Here is a 16672-nt window from a genome sequence, read left to right as displayed (position 1 = left end):
GCTGGGGCTTGCATTCCTGTTTCTGAGAATCCTCTGCCACCATACGAACAAGCCCAAGCTAACCTCTCTGTAAAAAGAGAGATCACGAAGCAAAAGGCTCCAACTGTCTCAGTCATCTTAGCTGAGGGCCCAGACATGTGAATGAGGTCATCTAAGACCATCCAACCCCAGCTGAGGTCAGCTTAGATCAGAACAACAGCACAACCACAGAATTATAAGAAATAGGAGTTTGCTATTTTAAGCTACTAAGTTTTGGGGTAGCTTGTTAGGTAGCAAAAGCTAAGTGACCTTCTCTAAACTCCTAGTCTCCAAAACTGCCCAAACACGTTGTCCCAAATCTCTTACCCAAGGAAGGAATTAAGTGATACCAAAGAGAGAAGGAAATCCTGGGCTATACTATTGGAACATGATCATATTCTTGGGAAAATGTGGAGACTATTCCTTTGCAAGTTTCCAGCCCTGTGCCAAGGAACCTCTGTTTACCGTTGTATTCTTTCCAGGTACCTTTACAAAACATTTAACTTGCAAATAATTTTAAACTTTCAGAAAAGTTGCAAGAATAAAAATAGTACCAAGAACACCTACATAACCTTTATCCAGATTCACCTATTAACATTTCACCCCAGTTACTCTGTCATTTGTTTTCATCCTCTTTCTCTCTCTCTCTCTCTGTCCCCCTGTGTGTATGTGTGTGTGTGTGTGTGTGTGTGTGTGTGTGTGTGTGTGTGTGTGTGTATACTCTTTTCCTGAACTACTTGAGGGTAAGTTACCTACATCATGATCTTTTATCCTAAAAACTTCATGTGTATTTCCTAAGAATTAAGATATTATCTTAAATAACCACAATGTAGTTATCAATTTCAGTAAGTTTCACATTGATACTTTAATCTACTGTATTAATCTGTCAGCATTCCAGTTTTGCCAGTGGACCCAATATATCCTTTAAAGCATTATTTTCAGTGGAGCTGGAGGACATTGTCCTAAGCAAACTAACAGGAACAGAAAATCAAATACCTTATCTTCTCACTTATAACTGGAAGCTAAACACTGAGTACATATGGACACAAAGAAGAACAACAACAGACACTAAGGCCTACTTGAGGGTGGAGGGTGGGAGGAGGGTGAGGATAGAAAAACTACCTATCAGGTACTCTGCTTATTACCTGGGTGATGAAATAATTTGTACACCAAATCCCTGTGACACACAGTTTACTTATAAAACAAACCTGCACATATATCCCCGAACCTAAAATAAAAGCTCAAAATAAAAAGTAAAAATAGAAGCATTATTTTCTCCTCTGGCACAGAATCAGATCTAGGGTTAGATATGGCATTTAGTTGCCATGTCTGTGTCTTTTTTTTTGAGACAGCATCTCTCTCTGTCACCAGGCTGGAGTGCAAAGGCACGTGATCTCTGCCTTCTGTGCTCAAGCAATCCTCCCATCTCAGCCTCCTGAGTAGCTGGCACTACAGGCACGCTCAGCTAATTTTTAAATTTTTTGTGGAGATAAAGGTCTCACTATACTACTCAGGCTTGTCTTGAACTCCTGGACTCAGGCAATCCTCTTGCCTCCCTCCCCCAAACGGTTGGGATTACAGGCGGGAGCCACCACCCTCGGAATAGTTGTCATGCCTCTTCAGCCTCTTTTTTTTTTTTTTTTTTTTTTTTTTGAGGTAGGGTCTTGCCCAGGTTAGTCATAGTTCACTGCAGGCTTAAATTTCTGGGTTCAAGTAATCCTCCCGCCTCAGCTGCCTGTGTAGCTTGGACTACAGATGTAGACCAGCTATTTTATTTTATTTTATTTTTGTAGAGATAGCGTCTCAAAATCCTGGGTGATCCTGTTGCCTCAGCCTCCCAGAATGCTGGGATTACAGGCATGAGCCACGATGCCTGGTCTGTCTAATCTGGAACATCCCCACAGCTGTTCTTTGTCTTTGAGGTCACTGACATTTGAAGAATCCAGCCCCCCCACCTCACCCCCCTCCCAGACCCACCAACACTTGTCCCTTTAAAAAAATAGAATGTTCTTATTTGGGGTTTATATGGTGTTTCTTCTTCAGATTCAGATTCTGCCTTCTAGATCAGACCACTTCATAGATGACGTTATGTCTTTCTCAGGGTTTCACAGCTTTTCCAGGTACTTTTAAGGACTAATAGAGTACCTTGACCTCCTCATCACCAACCTCACTCAGCTCACTCGTCGTAGGATATAATTTTCCACGGGACTTCATCATTGTGTATTTGGCCATATTCTGCTCCTCGTCCCACTAGATCCTCCCACTCCAATCCTACCTGAGGCACCATGTTCTTAAAAGACTCCATGATCCTGGAGCTCTTGGCCTCCTGATAATAGGAGAAGCAGCCGGTGATGATGACCACGACGGAGAGTACGATGCTCAGGTAGAGCTGGGGGTGGGGAAAGAAAGCATTTATCAGTGGGGCCTTGTCTTTCTCTTCATCCTCAGAAAATCAGTTTGCAAGGGGCATGGCTGTTTCACCAGGTGTAAGAGACCATAGGACTGAGTTGAGAGCAGAGGGATAGAGAAGAATCTGAGGTGGGGCCAGTACACTTGGCTTCCTGGTGAAGGAACCCTGAGCCTTGGTGAGCCATCAGCAAAATTCCTGGTCACAGAAGGCCTGTATTTTTCTCTCCAGGAAGGCTAATTTCTGGATGGAGGGAGCGGATCGTGAGGGAGGCTGGGAGGAAGGAGATGAGGTTAAAATTGTGGAGAAGAGAAAGGGACTGCAAAGTGCTTTGGGGATCAATTGGGAAGGTCGTCAAAGAACAGCAAGTTTTTCGGGGACATTGTGCATCTCAAGGAACTGAACCAGAAGCTTTTTAGATAAAAGGTGAGAGGAACCAAGATGGCACTTAGAAAGTGCTGGGAGTATTACGGATTTTGGTTTATTACATTAATGTACATTTATTACATTATTATGTAATGTACATTTATTATATTAATGCACACTTAATTATATTTTATATGTGCATTATATAATGCACACTTAATTACATTGTAATCAATGTAATTAATGAATTACATTGCAATTAATTACAATCAATTACATTTACAATTAATGTACATTTATTACATTATTACATTAATGTAATAATGTTATTAGGGATTTGGGCCAGAGGACTTCAGGAGTGCTAGACTGCTGAGCAAGAGTGTCTGGGGCTGAGCAGAGATAGGGCTGGCTAGTAGTAGCTGAACAGACTCACGTTGTCTTTTGCAGGCTCCTCATTGAAATATATCTGGATGCTGTAGGCCACAAAGCAGAGAATGGCCCCAGTCCATAGTAGGAGGGAGAAGCCTCCAAACAGTTGCTTACAGAATTTGACCCATTCTGGAGTGGTGGGGGGTGGGGTAAGGGTATTGGGTCCATTTCGAGTCAGGATTTCCCTTGCCATTTGGTGGCTATGGCCCTGTGTAGAGAAGAAATAGGGTTGGATAGAGAGCTGTGAAAAGAGGAACAGCCATTACAAAGGGGAACCTGACATTTGGAGCCCCAGGACGGGTCTAGAGACTAGAGACACTTTCGGAAGGTCAGTCTGGAAGTTCTTCCTAGATAAGGTGAGGTTTTAAAATTTGCATTAGAGGAGGGATGTCATTTAGCGCGCTTACATAGGAAAGTTTTTGTTTATGGATTGATTCACAAACCTTTTTGAACTTGAGAACCTATCTTGGGTCCTAGGTGCTGAGGATACCAACTTGAGTAAGAATGATCCCCACCCTTAAGGTGCTCCAGTGGGGAGATAAATACATACAGATAATTATAATGTGCAGGGCTAATGTCATGATGAAATATAATACTTAATGTTGATAACATCTTAACACCCACACTTTGACTCTCCAACTTAGAGGGAATAAGATCTAGTGTTTGGTAGCACAGTAGGACAACTATAGTTAATAATTTATTATAGATATCAAAATAATTAGAGGAGTGGCTTTGGAATGTTCCCATGCAAAGAAATGATAAATATTTGAGGTTATCCTAAATACCCTGATTTGATCGTTACACATTGTATCCTTATATCAGAATATTACATGTATACCATAAATATGTACATCTACATATCCATTTTTTTTTTGAGACAGAGTCTCGCTCTGTCACCCAGGCTGGAGTGCAGTGGCGTGATCTTGGCTTACTGCAACCTCTATCTCCTGGGTTCAAGTGATTCTCCTGCGTTCAAGTGATTCTCCTGCCTCAGCCTCCCAAGTAACTGAGATTACAGTTGTGTGCCACCATGCCTGGATAATTTTTGTATTTTGAGTAGAGATGGGGTTTCACCATGTTGGCCAGGCTGGTCTTGAACTCCTGACCTCAAGTGATCTGCCTGCCTTGGATTACAGGTGTGAGCCATGGCACCTGGCCCATAAAGTTTTAAAAAATATAAATAGAAAAGAACACCAACAAAAAACATGAATGCATAGATTCTCATTCCACTCTTGTGCACAAGCTTATATGCTTTTTCCTGTTAATGAAAATGATACTAGAACCTGCCAGTCCACATCAGCCACTCCCCAACCTCTGCCTGAAACACCCAAGGGGCCCCAAGACCGTTTCAGGGGGTCCACAAGGTCAATTTTCATAGTAATACTAAATCATTGTTTGCCTTTTTTTACTCTCATTTTCTTAAGAGTATATAGTGGAATTTTCTGAAGGCCAACTGGCATAACATCCAACAGATTTTATATGGAAAATATTTGAGAATCTAGCTATCTTCCATTAAAAAGCAAGACATTGAAGAAGTTTGCAAAAATGTAAGATGCTGCTAATTTTTTTGTTTTGAAAAATACAGCTATTTGTCAAAACATATTATATATGAATATATGATATTGTTTTTGTTATTTTTAAATGAATTGAGAAATGCATTTTAAAACTGTCAATTTTAATTTCTAATATGGTAAATATAGACAGACGTAAGCCACATAAGCACAAGATCTTTGCAGTCCTAGATAAATTCTAAGAGTGTAAAGGAGACCTAAGGATGAGATGTTTGACCAGCACTGCCCTAAAGCATTCTTATTCTCTTATCTAGTCCTAAACTCTCTTTGGGGGTAGTTACCATTTTTAGCTTTTTCCAGGTAGTGTCCATGGAACGTGGCCAGGCAGAGGGTGAGGGGTGGGAACATTGGACTTGAAGTTAGGGGGCTGGTTTCCTAGTTCAGCTTTTGTCCTGGCAGCCTCACAGTTGAAGCTGGAGACTCTCTGCCTCCTCAGGGAGCTTCTTACTCACCTTTGTCAGGTCCACAGAGTACTTGGTGCTCAGTTCTTCCAAGGTTAATTTGTGATCATCCTGAGGGGACAGTAGAGGCATTGAGGGACAGGCGGTGGCCCAGGTCATTTCCAGGGAGAGGGGGAGAAACAGACTGGAGAATGTTAGTCCAAACTGTAACTGCACCATTTTGTAAGCTCCTTGCAATTTTTTTTTTTTTTTTTTTTGAAAGGCAGTCACTCTGTCATCCAGGCTGGAGTGCAGTGGTATGATCTCGACTCACTGCTACCTCTGCCTCCCGGGTTCAGGTGATTCTTCTGCCTCAGCCTCCCGAGCAGCTGGGATTACGGGGGCCCATCACCACGCCTGACTGATTTTTGTATTTTTAGAGGCGAGGTTTCACCATGTTGGCCAGGCTGGTCTCGAACGCCTGACCTCAGGTGATCTGCCCGCCTTAGCCTCCCAAAGTGCTGGGATTACAGATGTGAGCCACCATGCCCGGCCTAGCTCCCCACTATTTTACAGACTTTGGTCAAAGTGAAACATTTCATGGGGGTTCGGGCGGGAGAAACAGCCTGCCTAATCACCTGACCACAAGGCAGACAAAGGCATGGTTAAAGACAAAGGCCCCACGAAAGAAACATCCCTATCACATCCTGCTGGGCAAAGGTCCAAGGAATACCATGATCATATTCTGTGGAAATAAGGGCCAAAAATCACCTCATCATGAGAACATCTTATCAATATCCTGCCAGGCAGCAGGCCATACAGCCCAGACCCCTCCTGCCCATCTCTAAAAGTACCCCAGCCTGTAAGTGGCAGTGGACTGTGGAATGAAGCTGGTCCCCCACTTCCGCAGGTGTCTACAATATACCTGTGTTTGCGGTTGAGCTGCCCTGTCTCTCTGTGTGTGTCTTTTTTTTTTTTTTTTTTTTTTTTTTAATCCTCTCCTTCCCTCCAAAACCTAACAGAGAAGAGATGTGGCTCTGGCCTGTGTGTTTCATTCTCAAGGTAAGATGTTAAAAATATGTGGAGGAGTGTTTTGAGAGGGCAGCTGTCAGCGCCCACTTTGGGTGACCTCACCATGACCACTTCCTTCTTCAGTTCCTCCATATTGCGCTTCTGTTTTTTCCTCTTCACCATTTTTTTCTTGTTAAGCCCCTTTTTAGGTCTTCGGCTTGGGTTCTGGTTTTGGGGAGCCACTGTCCATTTCTTTCCCTGAAGCCCCATAGCTATCCCCAGAAAGAGATGCCTGAGCTCAACTGTGGGAAGAAAGCTGAGAGAGTGAGGGAAGGGGAAGGGAAGAGGGTGTGTGGGCCAGGGGGCCACGAGAAGAGAGTGATGGGGAGAGAATGAGGGAGCAGAAAGGAAGTGGCACGGAGGGAGGCGTTGGGTGGTGAAGGTGAGAGAGGGGAAGGGGAGTGAGGGAGGAAAGACCCAGCGGTCCTCGAGCGGTCCGCCGGGAGGAGGAGGAAGAGTCAGGAGTGAGGGAGGAGGGAGGAGAGGAGTCTAGGGTGGAAGGATGAAGAGGTAGAGGTGAGGAAATGCAGTGAGGGCCTCAGGAAACAGGAGGTGAAGCTTAACCAGGTGCCTCAGTGATGAAGATGCAGCAGGGCCCACGGGCAGGTGGGAAATGCAGTGAGAGTGAGGAGGCAGAGTGAGCTTCAGGGACCTGGGAACCCCCCAGTCCCAGGCCCTGTGGTTGCCGGGGCAATGACCCAGGTCTGGCATCACAAAGGCCTCGTGAAAGTTCTAACCAAGAATCCAGAAGTCTTGCCTTGGCGATCGTCCAGGTCTGCTGTTGCAAAGGCCTCATGAAGGTTTTAACCAAGAACCTAGAAGTCTCAGTCTTTGGGTTTGAGGACGATTGGAGCAGGCCCTGCTACAGAGAGAGTTTCAGTCTGAGGGCAGAACTAGAACAAAGTTCTTGTGTGGTCCTGCAGACTTTGGAGGCTTAGAGGTATCCCAAACAGCTGACTCAGAAATAAAGCGGGTACTCAGCCAGGTGCAGTGGCTTACGCCTGTAATCCCAAAACTTTGGGAGGCCGAGGCAGGTGGATCACGAGGTCAGGAAATTGAGACCATCCTGGCTGACATGGTGAAACCCCATCTCTACTAGAAATACAAAAATTAGCCGGGTGTGGTGGTGGGCACCTGTAATCCCAGCTGCTGGGGAGGCTGAGGCAGGAGAAACATCTGAATCCAGGAGGCAGAGGTTGCAGTGAATCGAGATTGCATCACTGCACTCCAGCCTCAGTGACAGAGTGACTCTATCTTAAACAAACAAAACAAACAAACAAAACAAAAAACCATAGCAGGGAGCTTCCAAAATGGTGCAGCTGCAGTATGGACTAATATTCTCCAGTCTGTTTTTGAGACTCCATCTCAAAAAAAGAAAAAGCAGGTACTCTGTGTGTGAGTATGGTTTTTTAGTGAGGCACACTTTTCCACCAACATTGGGTTTGATCTTTTAATTTTAGGAGATCAGCTAGCAGAATAGATCAGATTTTGGACTCTGGAACCAGTCCTAGATTTCAATCCCGGCTCCTCCACTTGTCAGCTGTGTGGCTTTGAGCAAGTTACCTAACCTCTGTACCTCTCTTTTCTTGTTTGTAAAAGACGATGCCTTTAACCTTAAGTGAGGTGCTCTACAAAAGGCACTATGTGACATATATAGTATGTGCTTAATAGGTAGCTTGAATTTAGTAGTAGAAGTTTTATTTGTGGCTTAAAATGCAGCTCTTCTCAGTGAGAGTAAAAATATGCTTTTCCATGTGACAGCATTGCATTTTCTTGTTGTAAAATGATGTACTTATCTCTTCCATTGACCTTCTCTGGTGTCTCAGTAAGTGCTTTGACTATATTATTTGTATATATGTTTTGCATGTCCATAGGATTCCACCTCCTTCCAAGAATAATCTGAAGCATCTATACATTTCTATCAACCATTATATATATTTTCAATTATGCACATCACATAGATTTTCCCTTTCTGTTGTTTGATATTTGCTTATTTACTTTTTGAGACAGGATCTCACTTTGTTGCCCAGGCTGGAGTGTAGTGATACGACTATGGCTTACTCTATCGTCAACCTCCCAGGTCCAAGTGATCCTCCCACCAGAGCCTCACAAGTAGCTGGGACCACAGGCATGTGCCACCACGCCTAGCTAAAGTTTTTTTTTTATTTTAGCAAAGACGGGGTCCCCCTGTGTTGCCCAGGCTAGTCTCAAACTCCTGGGCTCAAGCAATCCTTGGCCTCGGCCTCCCAAAGTGTTGGGATTACATAAGTGAGCCACCAAGCCTGGCCTGATATTTATTTAATTGCATTTTGGTTGGGCATGCTTTTTAAAAATATGACTGTATCTGGAAACATTCATCTTGGTGCTGATGCAATCCTCCTTCAATATTCAGAAATAGAAATGTTCCCTTCCCAGCTGGGATAAATGATCGTCTATTTCTTTAACAGATTGGATTTTTCTTCTCTATTAAAAATGTATAAGATAAAAATTGAAAGCCCCACCTTCCCTCCCTCCAAACTCAGATTCTCCCCACTGCTGAAGTTACTGCTGGTAACAATGTGCTGCATGTCCTTCCAGTCTTTTTTCTATGTTTATACAAATAGATATCTAAAGGGAGATATTTTTCAACTTTTATACAATCATTCAACTCTCTATCAACCTGTCATGTACATAAAGCTTATTTTTTTCAGTGCTGTGAGGCTTCTACGTTCTGTATTGACCATGCTCTATTCAATCATTCCCATTACTGCTGGATTTATGAGATATTTTCCATTTTTTAACCATTAATAAAATAGCTAGTGTCATTCTGGCACACAGAATGTGGCCCTTGAGCTTCTATTTCTGTAGAATCAGTTCCTGTTGCTGAATCATAGAGTACACTCTTTAACAATCTTAAAAGATTCTGCCAATTGGTCTTTAAAAGGGTTTATCTATCTACATCCCAACAACAAGATGCAAGAATGTCCACTCTCCACACCTTTGATTATGCTAGATGACCTTGATTTTTACTATTATAATCAGTGAACTTTGATATCTTGTAGTTTTAATTTGCATTTTTAAATTGTCAATGTGAGCATTTTGTCTTATGTTTACTGGCTTTCTGGTTTTTACCCTTCCTTCCTTCCTTCCTTCCTTCCTTCCTTCCTTCCTTCCTTCCTTCCTTCCTTCCTTCCTTCCTTCCTTCCTTCCTTCCTTCCTTCTCTCCTGTCTTTCTTTCTTTCTTTCGACAGGCTGGAGTGCAGTGGTGTGATCTCAGGCTCACTGCAATCTCCACCGCCTGGGATCAAGCGATTCTCGTGCCTCAGCCTCTTAAGTAGCTGAGACTACAGGCACAAGCCACCATATCCAGCTGATTTTTTTGTATTTTTTAGTAGAGATAGGGTTTCGCCATGTTGGCCAGGCTGATCTTGAACTCCTGACCTTGGGTGATCTGCCCACCTGGGCCTTCCAAAGTGCTGGGATTACAGTCATGAGCCACCATGCCTGGTCTTGGACTTTATTTATTTATTTTGTGAATTGTCATTCTTACAATTTGCCCAATTTTCCATTGTTTTCTTTTTTATATTGATTTGTAGGAAACCCTTGTCACATACATTACAAATGTTTTCTCCCAGTCTTTGTGTTTAATATAGATGAACATAAAATTCTTAAGAACAAGGTTAGAATTAAAGTTAAAATTCCTATTTTTTCTATGCATCATCTATGCGACAGTAACACTTGGCTCAGTCTTGCACATGGGGATTGCCCAAAAGCAACTTTATGGAGATACAATCAATTTTTAGAAGCCTCATTTTGTTCTAGAGATCTTAGCTCAGAAGTCCACCTCTTCGGAGAGGCCTTCTCTCACAGTTAAATCCAAAACAGCCCCTCTGGCGCCAGCCCTCTCTCTATCACTTTCGGTCTTCACAACACTTCTCTCCCTCTGAAATTATCCTGCCCATTAACTGTTGACTTGTCTGATTGACTTGTCTTGTTGACTTGTCTGGTTCTCCATGACCCTAGGGATCTTCCCTGTTTTTTTCTCAGCTGTATACCTGACTCCTAGGATAGTGCTTGGCACAGAGCAGCTGGTCCACAAATAGTCCCTGAATAGATGTTGAATGACTGATGAGTTTTCAGGTTTTATCTTAATGCTACAAAGTTTTGATAATTGCCACTTTGGTCTGATTTTTTCTTTTTTCCTTTTCTTAATTTTTGAGACGAAGTCTCACTCTGTTGCCCAAGCTGGAGTGCAGTGGTGTAATCTCGGTTCACTGCAACCTCCACCTATTGGGTTCAAGTGATTCTCCTGCCTCAGCCTCCTGAGTAGCTGGGAATACAGACATACGCCACCATGTCTGGCTAATTTTTGTATTTTTAGTAAAGACGGGGTTTCACTATGTTGGCCAGGCTAGTCTTGAACTCCTGACCTCGTGATCTGCCGACCTCAGCCTCCCAAAGTGTTGGTATTACAGGCATGAGCCACCGTGCCCGGCCAGTGGTCTGACGTGTTTTAAAATCTGTTGGGGTAAATATGTCAGCATCAGTGATCTATTCATTTGCTTCAAAATTACTTAGAAAAAAACCTCTGAGATTCCCTGTGCCTGATTACTTTTGCAGCTGAATGTCACAACCCATATGTCATGTTTTATAAAAATATAGCGAGGATTTTAATTGATATTGAATTGACTCTTTCATAGTAACTTATTTTTATCTTTACTACATTCTGCCTTCCCAAATGGCAGTCAAGTTTAGCTTTCCATGAATTCATGTTTTTAAAATTTCTTTCACTGTACTTTTAAATTATCTTTAATAATTACTATATGCTGCACATGGTAAACCCTGAGTATAATTTGTTTCCATTCTATTGTAAATAGAAGCTCTTTATGCTGTATTTTCTGTCTCCCTAATATTTAGGGATACATTTGATTCTTTGAAAACTGGTATCATGTACCCTGTAACTTTGAAGTTATTGCTTCTAGGAATTTTTTTGCTATTGATGCTGTTGCTTTGTATTGGTTGAATTTCTTGGATTTTTAGGGAGTTATGCTTGCTAAAACACAAAGTTTTTATTTATTTAGAACTTTTATTTATTTATTTATTTATTTTTATTTTTTGAAACGGAGGCTTGCTCTGTTACCCAGGCTGGAGTGCAGTGGTCCAATCATGGCTCATTGCAGCTTCAACCTCTCAGACTCAAGTGATCCTCCTCCCTCAGCCTCCCGAGTGACTGGGACCATAGGTGTGGGCCAACACACCTGGCTAATTTTTTTTTTTTTTTTAAGTAGAGATGAGGTCTCACTATGTTACTCAGGCTGGTCTCAAACTCCTGGGCTCAAGCAATCCTCCTGCATCAGCTTCCCAAAGTGCTGGGATTGTAGACATGAATCACAGTGCCTGGCTTATTTAGAACTTTTTTTTTTTTTGAGATGGAGTCTCTGTTGTCCAAGCTGGAGTGCCGTGGCACCATCTCGATTCATTGCAACCTCCGCCTCCTGGGTTCAAGTGATTCTCGAACCTCAGCCTCTTGAGTAGCTGGGATTATAGGCACCCGCCATCATGCCTGGCTAATGTTTTTTTGTATTTTTAGTAGAGATGGGGTTTCACCATGTTGGCCAGTCTGGTTTCAAACTCCTGACCTCAAGAGATCCACCCACCTCGGCTTCCCAAAGTGCTAGGATTACAGGCGTGAGCCACTGCGCCCGGCCCCAAGGATATTTTTGAAAGACTCACTTTGTATTAAATGTCTTCCTTTGATATTGATCTAACCTCTTTCTTCCTATTTTTTGCTGCGTTCATAGCATTATGAATATTTAGTGACTATCTGTGATTATCTCTATGCATGATCACATTTCCTATTCTGTAGATAAAAAGAAAATGCCATGGAAAGCCTTTCTGCCTGGGTCAAAAGTTGGCTTTAGCTCCTCAGATTACATTCAATAGTAAGATTCTTCTTTTGCTAAGATCCTCTAGCAGACCATCACATCTCTTTGGATCTTTTTCTTTCTTTCTTTTTTCTTTTTTTTTGAGATGGAGTCTTGCTCTGTCGCCCAGGCGAAAGTGTAGTGGCACAGTCTCGGCTCACTGCAGCCTCTGCCTCCTGGGTTCAAGCGATTCTTCTGCCTCAGCCTCCTGAGCAGCTGGGATTATGGGTGCGTGCTCGGCTAATTTTTGTATTTTTAGTAGAAGACAGGGTTTCACCATGTTGGCCAGGATGGTCTCGAACTCCTGACCTCAAGTGATCCGCCCACCTTGGCTTCTCAAAGTGCTGGGATTACAGGCGTGAGCCACTGTGCCTGGCCTGGATCTTTTTCTTAACCCCCTACTGCATCTTTGAGATCATGTCTTCTCCCTTTCTTATGGGTCTGCCTTGCCTCTGCTGCTCAAATGTTCATTGTCCACAGATTCCTGGCTCCCTTGGCAGCCTCCCCAGTTCACTGAGCCACTGGGCTAGTCAGGCTCTGTCCATGCCCATAGGCTTTCTGTTCTTGCAGTTGCAGAGCATGGCACGGTTAAGAGGGCACGCCCTGGAGTCAGACTGGCTTAGGTTTGAATCCTGCTTCTGATGCTTACTACCTTTGAAACTTTGATTAATAATTTGACTTTCTGAGCACCAGTTTTCTCATCTGTAAATTGGAGATAATAGTAGTCTCCATCTTACTGAATTATTGTGAGGATCCTTTCAGTCATCCAACACGTATTTATTAGTTGCCTAATGTGTGTCAGATGTTTTAGGTGCTAAGGATAAAGGTGTTGAACAAAAGAAATAGAGTCCCTGTCTTCATGGAACTTATACTGGAGGAGTCAAACAAAAGCATAAATAAACAACAACAAAATACATGTTTATCTTTCTAAATATTACATCTAGCTGTCTTTCTATCTGAATTTAAGGTAATAAGTATTTATGAACAAAAACAAAGAGAATAGAGAAAGAGGTGCCAGAAAGTCATTATTTGAGGTCCTCTGTGAGGATCTTACTGAGGATGTAATATTTAAGGCGTGATCTGAATAAAGGGACAAAGCTAGGTATGTGAACAGGGAAGAGTGTTCCTGGCAGAAGGGCCATCAAGAAGAAAGGCTCTGCAGTGGGATGAACAGAGACTATATAAATAAAATTTTGGCATAGTTATGGCACAAAATGAGCTGCGGTTAATGCTCTTATAATCACTACTACTGTAACTGTCATTAATGACACTGTTAGAGTCATAATAAAGGGGCTGTAATATGGCTTGGGCAAGAATTGACTTCTGACCATTATTCTGAGATCCTGGCACAGGTTGTAAGAGTTGGTGTCTTTCTCTCTCCCTGTCCATTACATTCTGTCCATGATAGTTTCTGATGTCTACTACTCAGGTGAATTTCAAGGATTGCATCCACTTTACCCCCACCCCTTAAAGAGAGCACCCAGGACAAAGCTCTGCATGAAGTACAGACTGTGAATTGGTGTTGACTCTTGGGCCCCTCAACCCACTATCTCCTTCCTCCATCCCATCAGATCGAGAGTGGCCTGATTTTGGTCTGGAACAGAAAAAGCAGAAGTGTCCCTGAGGATCTGGGTCTTCATAGACTCACAGGCCCTTCCCTGTCCTGGACAAACCCTTGTGGCTCTTAGGGTGGGATCAGCACGAGGAAGGAGGCTCCTACTATAGTTTCTTGTAGGTTATTTTGCAACCTAACTTCTTCCCCTCTCGTTTTCTCCACGGACGTCATCTGCTCCCAGACCATTTCCCTCCCATCCCTGACACTTGCTATCTCTTAGTTGTTTCCCCTACAAGCCCAAGTTCTGCCACAGCACACATTGCAATATCACAATTTAGGAGGGAGGCAAGTATAAAGTGTAGAAATCTGAATTATGGAAGAGATTTCTTTTTTTCATAAAGAAATGCAACTTTATTATTTTCAAGTACATAGGTAGTACCTCAAACTAATGTCTTACAAAAGGTCACCGATAAAGATCCTGTAGATGTTTCTTTAACAAAAACATAAAGATTGATGATAATTAGCCCATGCACTTGCTGCTTCTAAAAGGATATTTCTTAAGTGCCTGAAAAGTATTGTTTTCGGTAGACTAAACATGCCACCTCTAGCAATATTGTTTATACTCTTAATTTACTAAACAAATGCCATTTTTGATTGTGCAAAGATAAACTTTTGTCCACAGTTAGTAATCTCCAATTAATCGGACCCAAATTAATATGGTCTCCCACTTAGATTCCCAGGCCCAAGGCAATGACTCCCTTACTTCCAGGTGCTTCTGATAAAGCTAAATTCCAGTGCAATGAAATGACAGCATTTGGGAGGTGGTTTATGGGTCTGACCCAATGCTTGTCTTTTGTGCTTCCTTCCTGTCTGCCTTAGGTCTTCCATTTTCCTCAGATGTCTCTCTCACTTGCATGACTTATCTAGGTCTCTCTCTACAGGACATTCCCAGGGCCTTCTAAGCCAGGCTTAGAGAATGGGCAAAGCTGCCTGCAGAGCACAAATGTTAGATAGGGAGTAAGGGAAAGAAAGGTATCTCCTGTAGGAAACTGAAACCAACTCTCCAGCCCAGGGAAAGTGGGCACAATGATCGTCGGTGTGAAGGGCATTTGCCTGGAGGGAATAGCCCTGCCACCTAAGACGTCAAAAGCAAAAAAATTTTTTTTTTTGAGATGGAGTCTTGCCCTTTCACCCAGGCTGGAGTGCAATGGCACGATCTCAGCTCACTACAACCTCCGCCTCCCAGGTTCAAGCAATTCTCCTGCCTCAGCCTCCTGAGTAGCTGGGATTATAGGCGTGCGCCACCATGCCTGGCTAATTTTTTTTGTAGTTTTAGTAGAGACAGGGTTTCATCATGTTGGCCAGGCTGGCCTCGAACTCCTGACCTCATGATCCACCTGCCTCAGCCTCCCAAAGTGCTGGGATTACAGGCGTGAGCCACCGCGCCTGGCAAAAGCAAATCTCGTAATATTTTTCCTCTTGTCCAAAGGTTCTGATCATGTTCATGACCTAAGCTTGTCCCTGGAAGCATACATGTCCTTGCCCTGGGAGACAGGAAGGTTCTGGGAACTTCTCCATCCTGATTCTAGCCAATGGCCAGGGAACTCCTTTTCTAGGGTTGCCTTGGCAGTGCCAGGGAATGATGCAGGTTCGTCGGGATGGGCATGAAGAGAAAGGGAATGGAAGGGGTTGGGAAAAAACTTGTGGCCATCCCTCTCAGAACAGCATGGAGCTCTGAGGACTTAGTATTACAGAAGGTGAGGTGTTATTAAGTACATGAGTGACATCTGGGCCTTGTGGACCAAGAGGACCCCTAACCAAGGGTCAGCAGGGAATTCTGTGGTGTGGCATTTCTGGAAGCTCTTGATTGCCTTCTGGTCCTGCCTTTGCTGCTACCCTGATGAGATCTGAGTTTGTTCTGCCGGTGGGGTATTCTAAAAGGCAGGACATAGAGCTGGAGTCCATGACATCTATCTGGAGACTCAAGACACGTCAAATGTCTTGTCATTGGCACTACCTCGCTTCCTTTGTTGTTTCCTTCCTCCAGCCAGCACTACCCCCACCTCCCACCTGTCTGCCCAGCTCTCCCTGCAGGTCCCTTACCAGCCTTGACTGGGAGACAAGTCAGCCTTTTCCAGCCTCAGGCTCTTGCACTCACCCGAAGAACCTTTTGTGATTGCAAGGTCTGAAGAGGAAGCCAGGGACAGAGTCCTGCAGGAAGCTAACGGGGGTGGAAGTGGGAAGTGGAGTGAAGCTGGGGTGATCTGAGAGGGCTTCCTTCTGGTTTAGACAGGTTCCTGCCTTTGGATGCTGATCTATTACAGTAGGAGGTGGGATTGAAGGGATGGGAGTGGGGAGGGTGGGGTAACCCTTAATTCCTCAGAAAAAAATAGACAACATAGTGGAGTGGGATGGAAAAGGATCTGGTTGGGGGACTCTAACGTAGTGTCTAATCTGATTGTTCACAGTTAGGTCTATGGGGTCATCACTCCAATTTATTTACCCCGCAACTTAGCCTGCTGAGTTGCCTCATTATCTCTCCCCAAATCTTGCCACCCAACGCCACCCGTTATTTCCATCCCTCTCCATCACCATCCCCACAACACCTCCAGAGCTCCCCATCTTTCTGTGCCTGGTTCTTCTTCCAATGGGGTCAGTAGTATGTCTCCTTCTCCACCCAGCCTGTTAGAGAGATTGGGAGTGGAGATTGCAGTGTGAACTTAAGAGAAGGCAAGATATCAATATCCTAGGGGCTTGGGTCGCTGAGGCCAGGTAGAAGGAGAAGCCTGGTGAAGGGCACTGAGGAAAGTGGCTTAGGAAGGTGAAAGGAGGCCAGGAGCAGTGGCTCACGCCTGTAATCCCAGCACATTGGGAGGTCGAGGCAGGTGGAGATCGAGACTCCTGGCTAACACGGTGAAACCCTGTCTCTACTAAAAATACAAAAAATTAGTTGGGCGTGGAGGCATGTGCCT

General features: G+C 43.7%; 4 protein-coding genes across 4 annotated transcripts in view; 1 reads left to right on the top strand and 3 right to left on the bottom strand.

Annotated features, from left to right (window-relative positions):
• Nucleotides 1-6912, bottom strand: part of PEA15 (proliferation and apoptosis adaptor protein 15) — a 62785-nt gene extending 55873 nt beyond the window's left edge. The window contains exon 1 of the mRNA XM_050759794.1: nt 6902-6912. The gene's annotated coding sequence lies outside the window, so the exon portion shown is untranslated. The remainder of the gene's footprint in view (nt 1-6901) is intronic.
• ATP1A4 (ATPase Na+/K+ transporting subunit alpha 4) overlaps nt 1-6926 on the bottom strand; it is a 35105-nt gene extending 28179 nt beyond the window's left edge. The window contains exons 1-4 of the mRNA XM_050757429.1: nt 6306-6926; nt 5244-5303; nt 3225-3428; nt 2294-2407 (exon numbers count right to left, since the gene is read on the bottom strand). Coding sequence (XP_050613386.1) covers nt 2294-2407; nt 3225-3428; nt 5244-5303; nt 6306-6452 — 525 coding nt within the window. The 5' untranslated portion in view covers nt 6453-6926. The remainder of the gene's footprint in view (nt 1-2293; nt 2408-3224; nt 3429-5243; nt 5304-6305) is intronic.
• TAGLN2 (transgelin 2) overlaps nt 1-16672 on the top strand; it is a 297175-nt gene that overhangs the window by 49512 nt on the left and 230991 nt on the right. The window lies entirely within an intron of this gene.
• Nucleotides 14088-16672, bottom strand: part of LOC126935658 (sodium/potassium-transporting ATPase subunit alpha-2) — a 907274-nt gene continuing 904689 nt past the window's right edge. The window contains exon 24 of the mRNA XM_050757440.1: nt 14088-16382. Within this exon, the coding sequence (XP_050613397.1) occupies nt 16354-16382 (29 nt within the window). The 3' untranslated portion in view covers nt 14088-16353. The remainder of the gene's footprint in view (nt 16383-16672) is intronic.

This window comes from Macaca thibetana, chromosome 1, assembly GCF_024542745.1.
Source record: "Macaca thibetana thibetana isolate TM-01 chromosome 1, ASM2454274v1, whole genome shotgun sequence".
Lineage (NCBI taxonomy): Eukaryota > Metazoa > Chordata > Mammalia > Primates > Cercopithecidae > Macaca > Macaca thibetana.
The sequence above is the reverse complement of the archived record's forward strand: the minus strand, read 5'-3'. Positions and strand labels throughout refer to the sequence as shown.